The 12108-nt window shown below is 36.7% G+C and overlaps 1 protein-coding gene across 4 annotated transcripts in view; it reads right to left on the bottom strand.

The window, feature by feature from the left end:
- BRD7 (bromodomain containing 7) overlaps window positions 1-12108 on the bottom strand; it is a 34264-nt gene that overhangs the window by 14071 nt on the left and 8085 nt on the right. For all 4 annotated transcript variants that reach the window (XR_010408109.1, XM_045870030.3, XM_045870031.3 and 1 more), the window contains exons 3-6: window positions 8137-8266; window positions 7746-7803; window positions 4787-4931; window positions 1341-1451 (exon numbers count right to left, since the gene is read on the bottom strand). Coding sequence is in view for 3 of the 4 variants with exons in the window: in XM_045870030.3 (XP_045725986.1) it covers window positions 1341-1451; window positions 4787-4931; window positions 7746-7803; window positions 8137-8266 (444 nt within the window). In the remaining variant the exon portion in view is untranslated. The remainder of the gene's footprint in view (window positions 1-1340; window positions 1452-4786; window positions 4932-7745; window positions 7804-8136; window positions 8267-12108) is intronic.

Genomic DNA, 12108 nt, shown 5'->3' with positions numbered 1-12108 from the left:
TTCCTTTGTAGATTTTGCCAAAGATGGGTACCTGGTTTACATTACAGTTTTTTATGTCTATAGGAAAGGGTAGGAACTGATGCTGTCTGTCTGAATATTAGGAATGCAAGAATACTCATCAACCCAAATGCTTTTCTTTGCCCAGTTAAATGGATCTGAGAATCTCTTAGAGCCAAGCACACACTCAGACATCTGCACACCAAGACAATTCTTTAAAACTGTAATACAGATGGTCACTGTAACAAGTGGGAAACCATGTGCATCTACACATGACTCATTCCTACTCTCCTATAACTCCTCTGAGTCTGGGCCCAAGCTCTTCATTCTGATTTCTTTCTCATTCTTCCTGTCTTATACCTCCACTTGTCTCTTCTTCGAAAAATCCCTCTCCTGCCTTGCTCTCCTTTCTCGTAGTCTCCTGCCTACTTAGCTCTTAATGAGAGTCAGCACCCTAACGCTGGCAATTATCTTGGGAGACTGCACTTTAAACCTTCTTTAAACCACTTTAAACCATGTCTTCTCCAGACATGAGAATACCGAGGCCCAGCATGGTTCATGTCCTGCCCGAGGTCCACAAGCTAAAACCAGAACTCCGACTTCCTGCCAGGATCACCTCCGTTAACTTCCCATCCTATTCAGAGCCATGAGTAAAACCTCAAAAGACACGACTTATCTTGTGAACTCTCCTCTTCTCCCAGCAGGTGCACAGCGAGCCCCTCAATTCCCCTCATCCCATCAGCGGTTGTTCTGAGACAGCACGTGTTCTTTTCTGCCACTAACCTCTCTTCTGAATAAACTGTCATGTTTATGCCGTCTCATGAAGCTTGATGATGAAGTGTCCCTCCCACCTCAGCCACATTACTATGGTACCAGTTCTGGCCCTTCCAGGAGGAGTGCTCCTGCAGGGAGGTGGCAAAGAGCAGGGTACTGCTCACTGACATTTTCTTTGTCCTGGAAGGAGTTCCTGTGCTTCACCATCAGAGTCCATCCTTCAAAGGGAAGTAGAGAGCTTTCCCCCCAACAGGCCTCATAATTCATCTCACCAATCTTATCCTGGAATTCAGGGTGATGTTTCTTTCACAGCAAATATAAATCCATCTGGTGACTAACCAATTCAACAGCCTCTAAATAAATAATTAGTACTTATTTGTATCAATTCCAAATGAGAATTTCGTGTTTTAATTTTCTTTGTATGAAAACTTTTTTCATTTAATATTTCCTACTTTAATATAATCCGCCTATAAAACTAGTACTGTACTGGATCTCTATCACTCTAACCAAAAAACAAAGGTATACAGATTTTATAACAGTTACTATTTATGACAAAGAATTTCCTTTACCTGGCTAAGAATTTTCATCCCTGAGTGCAATAGCTTCTTTGCAGCTTTATAATAAATGGTCTCGGGTTTGTTGTAAATCATAGCATTAGTACACATTAGTTTGAAGTTATCCTGCAGAGAGAATATTAAGGAGAAAAATGCATTTAAAACAAAACAAAGCACCTTCTTGTCCCTGTTTGATGAAATCATACAGGTCCTCGAAAAATTAAAAAAGATAAAACAAAAACCCTATCCTTTTATTTCACTGTTTACTAAACAACATTAAAGCAATTTAGTGTGTTTTAAGACTAACTAACAAAAGCAGTACTGCTAAGTTAATTTAAATTTTGTACTACATTCCTTTCCAAATTCTTACATTTTTTATAATGAGCAACATAAACCCTTAGATCCCAAGATGAAATTTTTAAATGGATTTCTTCACTATAATCTTACTGTACACAAAAAGAATTGGAAGAAAATACTTCTATTTAATAGAATAATATTTAAATTTTTTTTTTAGAGAGAGAGAAAGCAAGCAAGAGTGGGTGGGGGGAAAGATTAGGGGAATGGACAGAGGAGAGGGAGAGAAAATCTGAAGCAGGCTCCTCACGCAGTGCAGAGCCTGGCTTGATCTCATGACCCCAAGATCATGACCTGAGCCAAAATCAAGAGTTGGACCTTTAACTGACTGAGCCACCCAGGCGGCCCTATAGAATAACCTTAACTGAGTTCACGTAATTAAAATATTACTCCTAGTTTTAAAACAAACATCTTAAGTTTCCATTTATGAATTAAATAATTTCAAATCTTTTTTTTTTTTTTAAAGATTTTATTTATTTATTTGAGAGAGAGAATGAGATAGAGCATGAGAGTGGGAAGGGTCAGGGGGAGAAGCAGACTCCCTGCTGAGCAGGGAGCCCAATGTGGGACTTGATCCCAGGACTCCAGGATCATGACCTGAGCCGAAGGCAGTCGCTTAACCAACTGAGCCACCCAGGCACCCAATAATTTCAAATCTTGATGAAAACTGTGACAGGGCTAAATTATCACAGTATTTTTTAGGAAATTCAAATTAACTGAGCAAAAATGTTAAAATATTTACACTAATTTTAAGTGTTTGGATACTATCATAAGCTAAACATAATTTGCAGCATGCTGCAAAATCATGCCAATGTGAAATAAACCATACAACCTCAAAGAGTTGGAACATGTAACCAGAGTAGCCAAATTATCAAAACTGTACTTTTAGGTTAAATTTCAAAGTACCTATGTATGCTGGAGAGCTCAATTCCACTGCATAGTTTCATGATTAAGTAATTTTTTACACTGTATAAACGTGGCAGTGATTATGCCACGACCTGAGTTAAAATGGTAAAAATCCAACAAAAAAAAATTCCCCCTAAACAAATTCCTCCTCCATATCCAAAACAAATATTCAAACCCCACTATTTAATAAAAAGTGATGACAGCTTAGGACACTTAAATGGAACAATAGGCAGACTTAGTATTACCTGAAAGCGTATGAGAAGACGGACTCAGGGGTCACAAGAAGTCTGGTATTAAACTTAAAGTGGATGAAGTACATGTGGATCCTTATCCCTGGTCAAGCCTCTAACCAATAAGAATTTGCTAGGTCCTGGATCTTTCAGAACGTGATGAAAGCCATGCATCCACTCCTCAAGCATATATACACACACCAAGTTGAACACAAACTTTTTAATGTCATTTTAGCAAGTTCCCCTTAAAGGCTCATCTCTGGCTTCCATCCAGAGGACCCCAGGTTAAGGGCCCTTGCTATAGATTTTCTGAAGAGCTCCCATTCCATTAAGAATTATTAAATATGTATTTTGGGAAACAGAGGCAAGAGAGGGAGGACATCAGATGACTATTACTTATACCAAGGGACCACTGGTCTCTAGCTGGCAAGAGAGTACTGGATTATTCCACTGATCTGATCTGTTAAGACAATTTTTAGATTCCATGAATCTTAACTGTCATGTGCTAGGCTTTATTGGACTTTGGGGGTAATGGCACTTGGTCACTCAAAAAGCTAAATGACCTTTCTGTATACTTTTCAAGTAATTAAAAAAAAAAACCTCAACAGCCTAACGAGCTGAATAAGCTAATTAATATTACATCAGGCTATTGATTTTTCCCCAAAGGAAACACAGTAATGTAGAAAACTCCAAAAATGAAAGTATTAGTTTATTTCAATTACAACAAATCTTAATTATCATTTGTGCAAAAACACTTAGGGGGGCACATTTCTATTCTCTTCTGTCATCATAAGAGAAAGATCAGAGGAAAACTGTTCACAAAAAGAAAAAAAAAAAACCCTGTGAAATTTTTTTCCATTAAGCAATAAGAAGGTCAGAAATATGCTGAAATAAACCATTCTAGCCTAATTTTCACCAGGTGAGAAACTGGGAAAGTTTCCATTTCTCTGAATACAAGAGAATGTAATTCAGGTTTCCAGAGTAAGTAGAATGTTACCTATGCATTCAAATGAACAGTAAAGATAGAATTAAATGCTGGTTTTATTCATAAATCTCAACTGATCAACATGTGGATTTAAAAAAAAAAGGCAAAAAGATAATCTGTAACTGATTAGGGTCTAGTACTTAGATAGATCAGGTGACTACTATAGCGTTCATGCAGAAAAAATAAAGGCAAAATAGGTATTATCTAAACCAGTTAAGTTTGGGTGGTTTGATACAGAGAAAAATTAAAACAAAACAAAACACACTGTTCCTTTCTTTGAAGGTCAAAATGAAAAGTATACTGCTGAAATCAACATATACCATAACTACTTAAAGATGGAAAAACTTCCACTGTAACATCGGGCACACACATCACCCTCTCATGCCTTATGGGTTCTTCACTCTTAAGTTTTTAATTTCATTCCTCTCTTTTGAAGAAAATATGCTCAACAAATATAGCCGAATTGAGTTCAGGAAGCAACTGACTTTCATCAAATAGAAGTGTAATTAAACTTTTACTATTTCTGGACAAGACTTATCCTCTATTGGAGAGACATGCTACACCTTAGCTGTCTAGAAATAGAAAAGGAAACTACTCCGTCGCAACTTTAAGTATCAATTTTATCTGTACTGGTCTGAAATGAAAAATGAGACAGAGTGTAGAACATATGAAATTCAAATTTTTCTAAAACACCCCCAAATAATAAAAGACAGCAAATGGATTCGTTTGTCCAGTTTTCTATCACGTGACATTGGTGCTCAAAAATGTTTTCTGAGACAGAAAAATACAAAAATTTTGGATATTAAAATAAACTTAATTCTCTACAAAATAATAGGTCAATGAGAAAATTTCCTATTATCAGATATGCAGATTTCTACCAAGACTGTGTATACACAGAATCCAAGAGTTCAACTCTCAACTGAATAATTATGTTACTTTGTATTACAGGTCAATTTTCCAATCACAACATAAATAACTATAGTTACCTTCAGTTCTTCTATGGACTGGTAATCATTGTTCTTAATCTTTTCTTTCATGGTACTAAAATCCATTGGGTGCTTAATGATCATGGAGTAGCCGGGAGCAATAAAATCAGTCACAGGAAATGAAAAGAAAGCACTTGGGTCTTTTCTGTGAAGATATGAAAAAGGCAATTTTATTTCTACTACAAACAAATCTACTGGTCTAGGAGCAGAAGTCACAGGAAACATTTCAGTGTAGAAAGAATCTGTAGTATACTAACATGCTCTTCACTGCAAGTTGAAAGAATGATTTTATTTTTTTAAAAATTTTATTTATTTATTTGACAGAGAGAGAGAGAGGGAGAGCGAGCACATGCAGGAAGAGTGGGAGAGGGAGAAGCAGGCTCCCCACTGAGCAGGGAGCCCAATGTGGAGCTCGATCCCAGGACCCTGGGATCATGACCTGAGCCAAAGGCAGATGCTTAACTGACTGAGCCTCCCAGGTGCCCCTGAAGGAGTGATTTTAAAGACTCATAATAACAAGGTTAAGATGTTTTAATACTAATCCGTACCCTTAAGACAGAGAATCTTTTAAAATATGCAGCCTAATTAATCGGTAGCACCTCCTACACAGGGAAAAATGAAACAAAATAAAAGATCTAAGACTAACTAACTAATGTCTGGCCTTTGGGAGATAAACACTATGTACTTTTATCAACCATAGGGGAAAAGACAGAAAGAATAACTATAAATGCACATCTGCAATCTTCCATCCTGATTTATAACTGTAAGGTTGGATTCTTGGTGGGCCACAGAATTCACGTGAGTATCTAGATTTTCTTAATCAGTGGACCCGACTTTAGTGTGTATAGGAGAGTACTCAAAAAACTGACATTAAAAAGGTCCTCATACTACCGCCAAACTTAAGAACCAGTGCTTTCTATTGTAGGCCCTCAATTCTGGCTGTGCAATTCTGCTTTAAAAAAAATTCCAGTTGTGGCGGGTGGGGAGGTGGCGGCTCACCCTAGACTCACTACATCAGAATGTCCTGGGAAGGAGGGTTCGTCCAGGCACCGGTACTTGCAGGGTTGAGTACTGGTACTGCAGTATTTGGCACTGGTAATTCCAGTACTGACAGGGTTGAAAAACATCGCATATGATTAGGTCACTAGATTGATTTTTTCTCTGGAAATTTGGCAAACCGAAGTTTCTTACTCCAAATTATCGTAACAATAAAAATGATTTAAAATGTAGTAGTAGGAGCAACTTTTAAAATGTATTTACCACATGCAGGCCCTATGGTAGGTGCCTGATGTATTTTATATCTAATCCTTACAAAAGCCATCAAGGTGGTGGCAGCCTCACTTAGAGAGATGGGGGAACTGGGGCTCAGAGGTCAAATCTTTTGTTCTAGGTCATAAATCTGATAGAAGAGCTGGAATCTAAACTCAGCTATTTGTTCTTCCTTACAGGATGCCTAGGTGGTGAGACCAGAAAAAAAAAATAAGCAAAAATACCCAGTGTGTCCATAGTAGTTACTATGAGTAACAACACTGATCATATCTGGAGGACTTCTTCAGAGCAAATCATCTACCATCCCTCCCCCCCCAGAATCAGTCATTTTAACAGAACCCTAATCAACTATACCGTTCATCAGCATTTGGGCTGAGCCTCAAGGATGATGAATACACTAAAGACCATTCAAAAAATGTGGCTCTGGGTTCTAATTCCCAAAACGTTCTGAGAAATGTCAATATCCTTGGACTAAGAGGACCTTTTTTTTTTTTAAGATTTTATTTATCTGAGAGAGACAGACAGACAGAGAGATGGCACAAGCAGGGGGAGAGGCAGAGGGAGAGGGAGAAGCAGACTCCCTGCTGAGCGGAGAGACCGATGTGGGGCTCGATCCCAGGACTCTGAGATCATGACCTGAGCTGAAGGCAGATGCTTAACCGACTGAGCCACCCAGGCGCCCCAATGAGAGACCTTGTTAAGTGGATTTCTTTTAAGTTGACATCATTAAGCTATATCCTGGTCTTATGTTACAAAAAATAAAACTTCAAAGGCAGCCAAAACACTTTATAATCATACATTCTAATAGAGTCAGAACACCTACCATTTACCTGTTCATATTTGGAGACATGTAATGAATGACTTATTCAAGGGCAAAGGCTTGAGATGTAATTTTCTCAATTATCCTCTAACACCAAAAAGGGAGGGAGGCCACTAACTTCTCATCTTAACTGCAAAGCTGGACAGGTGCTGAATACAGAGAGCACAAGAGGCTTTAACTTACAAAATGATTTGTAATCTGTTCTGGGTTGACACAGAAGGACAACACAGTGAGAAGAAAGTTCACCATAAGAATGCAAGCCCTCCACCCATGAATCCTCTGCAAATAATGTCTCTGAGCTGAAAATTCAAATTCTGAGTAGAGACAGGTATCAAAAATATGTATTTTAATAAAGATGGAGTTACTCTTTTCCCCTTTATGAACTTAACATTGGTTTAATCTAGATACTGTAATTTTTAGAACAAATTTTTGCATGTAAGAGAGGGTCACAAATCCTCTTTACTTTGTTTCTTCTCCCAGACTTAATAATTACTGAATATTCACAGCACAATAAGCACTGAACAAATATATAGAAGGTATTTTCATCTATTAGCAAAATGAAAATAGCTGTATTGTTTATTCCTGGTTTAAAGCTTTAATATCAGAAGTTACTTTAAAGAGAAATTTGCCATTAAGAGTATTATGTAACACTCTTCAAGTTGCCAGTTAAACCAAAGGAGAACATTTAAAAGTCTTCTTAAAGTACTTTCTGCTGCCAGGCAAAATATTTATCATCCACTTTAAAATCAAGTACATTTGGATTTAGGCCACAAAATGTGGCTTTAAATAATCAAAAATAGAGAAGTGGTTTGGATCCTATATTTCCCATTTCAATTTCCAAGTTATAAAAATGTTGGAAAAAATATTTACCTCTGTAATTGTCTCATCAGTTGATTCAAAGCTTCTTGAAGGGGTGTCTGTTCTACTTCTAAAGCAAAGGAGAAAGGGAAAATGTTTTCAAAAGGAAGATTCTAGAGAGTATTGTTTAGCTTATTTTCTTTATGAGTTACTTCATACCCATCATTAAATATCATACAAAAATTCCATTTCTCTTATAAATATACTGAAGTATGAGAATATCAATTCAAAACTGAAGCTACTTTCAAGCTCTTATGCAGCAACAGAAAAAAGAAAATTAAAAAAAAAATTAAACAGCTTTTAAAATTTAACTTAAAAACTAAAAACCCACTTTCCCTGGCTACAATCCTTAAAATAATTTCAGCCTCCTCATTCAGGGACGTTAATTCAGAGTTATTCCAACCTTCTTGTTTGGCTAAAGAGCTTGTGAGAGGCTTCTCAGGAGGCAAGTCTAATCTTACAGGGGTCGGGCACTGGAGGTCTTTTTCTGCCTCATTCTCCACACGGTCCCGATCTCGCTTCTTTTTATCCTCCTAAATGGAACAAAGGGAAATAATTTAGAAATACTTCAGAATTAATACCTTTAAAATAAACAACACTCATTTCACTGAAAAAAACCCCAAAACAAAAAACCAAGACATCACTCAGAAGATTCTAAGTAATGAAATCTTAATGTATTTTACTGCCATCTACTGGAAAAGGAGTGAACAACAGTTCATACAGGGGTGAGGGAGTATTGCTTCTGTATCCCAGAAATAACCAAATAGAAAAATAATACTATTCACAAAAGCAAGATAACATACCTAGGAATAAATCTAATAAAAGTTCCCAATACCCTTTGGGAAAAATGTGAAACATTACTGAAAGGTCATTGTGGAAGACCTGAATAAAAGAGATATACCATGTTCATGAACTGAAAGACAGTCAATTCTCTCCCAAGTAATCTATAAGTAAAATGTAATTTCAGCGAAAATTGTAAGACAGAATTTTTCATGAAATCTGACAAGCCAATCATAATTTATCTTGAAGAATGAATCACCAAGAATAATCCACAGTTTTGAAAAAAATCACAGTAAGATGTGTCTTGTCAGATAATATTCGTATAAAGTGATAATAATTAAGACAATGTGGATCTGACACGGGGACAAACAGACCAACATATAGCGTCCAGAAACAGACTTGTGCACATAGAAAAGTCTTGTTATATCAGGGGTGGCATTATAAATCAATGACAAAAGGGCAGTGCTGGGATAACTGGTTATCTACATGAAAAAGAAAATAAAATTAGATCTCTACGTCGTATCATACACAAAAGGAAATTCCAGATAGATTAAAGACTTAAATGTACAAAGCAAAGCTTTAAAACTTCAGATAAATATAAAGAATCTTTATGAACCAAGAGTAGGGAAAGATTTTCTTACCCAAAAGCAAAGCCAAAAGACTAGCTATGGACTGAGATAAAGTACTTGAAACGCAAAAAAACTCATATAAAGTATTACCAAAAGTTAAGTAAACAGCATTTATTCAGGTAAAATTCAGGTAAAAAGGAAAGTGGGTAGAAAATGGGTAAAGGATATCACAGGTAATTCCTAGAAGAAACCTGAAATGTCAAAAAACATGAAAATTAGCTCAAGCTCCCGAGAACTCTGGGTATTGTAAATTTAAAAACTAGAAGGCATTTCATATCTGATTGGCAAAAATTAAAATGTCTGAAAATGTCAAATTCTGATGAAAATGTAGAGAAATTGGGCTCTCATACCTTATGGATGGGTGAGTAAATAGGTATAACCACTAGGAGAACAATTAACAATATCTAGTAAGGCTGACGATGCCTTTAACCTACTTCTCAGCTCTTCTACTGGGCATACACCCTAGAGAAACTTCCTTTCACACAGTATACATGAAAGACAGGTGTAAGAATATTTATTGCCACACTCTGAAATAGTAAAATACTATGAACAATCTAATGTCTACCAAAAAGAAAATGGATTAATAAATTATGCATATTTACACAGCAGGCAGAATAAGCAGAAGTTACATTGTATCAAAATGTATAATGTTTAGAAACATAATTTCTAGAGACAAAAGTTGAGATTGTTATCAGTTGTGTAGTGTAGTATACACACACAAATGTGTAAGTGTATATTGTTCACAGATCTATGTAGAAGTAGTAAAATTACAAGAACAAGTATGCAAGTGATGCACATGAAACTCATGATAATGGTTCGCTCTAGGGCAAGAGAGAGAGGATTGGGATTCTGGAAGAATACACAAAAGGCTTCATCTTGATCTATACTCTAATTTTTAAAAAATTTTTATTGTTATGTTAATCACCATACATTACATCATTAGTTTTTGATATAGTGTTCCATGATTCATTGTTTGTGCATAACACCCAGGATACTCTAATTTCTTAAACAACAACAACCACAACAAAAATTAAAAAAACCCAAAACCAAAAAAATCAAGCAAAAGGTACAATGTTGAGATCTGCTAAAACTGGGTGGTTGGTATCCAGGTGGCAGTTTTATCACTGTTTTATTTTAAATCAAATTTGTAATAAAATTGTCCAAAAATGTCTATTTTATGCCTTTGAGAATTAAGATTCTCAACAGGATCTTATCAACTCCAAAACTATTTTCTTGGCTTACGTCCTCATTTATTATCCTAGTATCTAGAGCAGTCAGTGGTTCTCAAAGTGTGCTCCTTGACCAGCACCATCAGCTGGGAAATTGCCAGAAGTGTAAATTCTGAGTTCCCATTATAGTTTTCAAGGTTCAGTGCGCATTAGAATCACCTGACGAGCTTGCTGAAACATTAATATCTTGGCCCTGTCTCCAGAATTACCCATCTTATGCCTAAGGTGGAGCCTATGAGTATTACCAGCAAGTTTCCAGGCCATAAGGGTGTTGCTGCTACAGGAATCACACTTTGAGTATCACTGATACAGAGCTTCCCTTCTAAGGGTCCAAAGCACCTAATACAGAATATATGACTGGGTTAAAAGCTCCAGAGAAAAATGCTATAAACTGTACTCATCGTGCACTTGATCTCAGTTACCATCAAGTTGATTGGTGTTTTTTATGGCTTCGTGACAGATTCTGGAGCAGCAAATTTTGACTTTGGAAAGTTTTGTATCTTTTGCCCAGAAAACCTGGCATGAATTTTTTGTAGGCTGGCAGGTTTCCATCTGTTCAATGGAAAAAGACCCCCTAGAGACACAGATTCCTTCTTGTTAAATGTAAATTGTGGCGTGAGGACAGCTTGGAAGGCAATAAGCACTCTGCTAGGTGGAAAGAACTAGGGCCATAGTGCCAGGCATCTAGAGTAGGGGTTGGCAAACTTTTCTGATAAATGGTCAGATAGTATATAATTTAGTTTTGTGGTCCATAAGGTCTGTCACAACTACTAACCTTTGCTGTTGTGGCATGAAAGCGGCCATAGACAATACATAAATGAATGGGTGTGGCTGTGTTCCAATAAAAGTTTATTTATAAAACCAGGTGGCACTGGCCATGGTTTGCTGATGGTGTATGGGCTCAAGTTCTAGCCCCAGCTTCATCCTTAACACACTCTGTGACCTTCTTAGGCAACTCATTTATCATCAGGCCTCTTCGTCATCCACAAGATAGAGATTTAACTGCTGATTTTATTTATCCTAGAAAGTCAATGAGATGGTGAAATGAGGTCAAGTAATAGAAAAGTTGCAAAAGTACCAAAGGAAGGTACTACCTGATAACTTTATCTTGTCAGCCTGGTCTATAGTAACCACCTTATTTTCAGTATGACAAGAGCATAATGTAGCCTTCTGGGCTAGGGTCCAAAAGAGAAAGAGAATATAAAAAACCTATACTTGGAAACTACCCTAAACTGGAGATATTGTAATGTGTTACCACTAGATGAGGAATTAGGAGACCTGGAGTCTAGTTTACCAGAATGTGACCTTGAACAAGTTACCCCACTTATTCACTCTCAGTTTCACCTACAAGAGGTTTTGATCTCTACAGTTCCCTTTCCACTTAAAATTCTGATTTCAACCTTATTTTCTTCATGATTCAGAATATAGTATAGAATCTTACTGCGAATGTCCCTTACTAAAGGTCACACAGATATGTAAAACCAAGAGTTAACACAGTTATGCTCAATAGTGCATTTTGCCAATTACATATAGAGAATGAAACAAAAACACTAGAGCCATTTAACTTCAGGTAGCCAAGGAAGAAAGGTTTACAGTTACAGTTTATAAGTGGGCTCAGATTCTGGCTTTGCCACTTATTAGCTATCAGATTATAGATAAACTATATAATTCTGGGGGGACTAATTTTCTTATCTTTAAAATACACAACAGAGGTGCCTGGGTGGCTCAGTTAAGTGG

This window comes from Mirounga angustirostris, unplaced genomic scaffold (assembly GCF_029215605.1).
Source record: "Mirounga angustirostris isolate CCGP_5_RB_7025 unplaced genomic scaffold, mMirAng1.0.hap1 SCAF_16, whole genome shotgun sequence".
Classification (NCBI taxonomy): domain Eukaryota; kingdom Metazoa; phylum Chordata; class Mammalia; order Carnivora; family Phocidae; genus Mirounga; species Mirounga angustirostris.
This window is presented reverse-complemented; position numbering and strand designations above follow the sequence as displayed.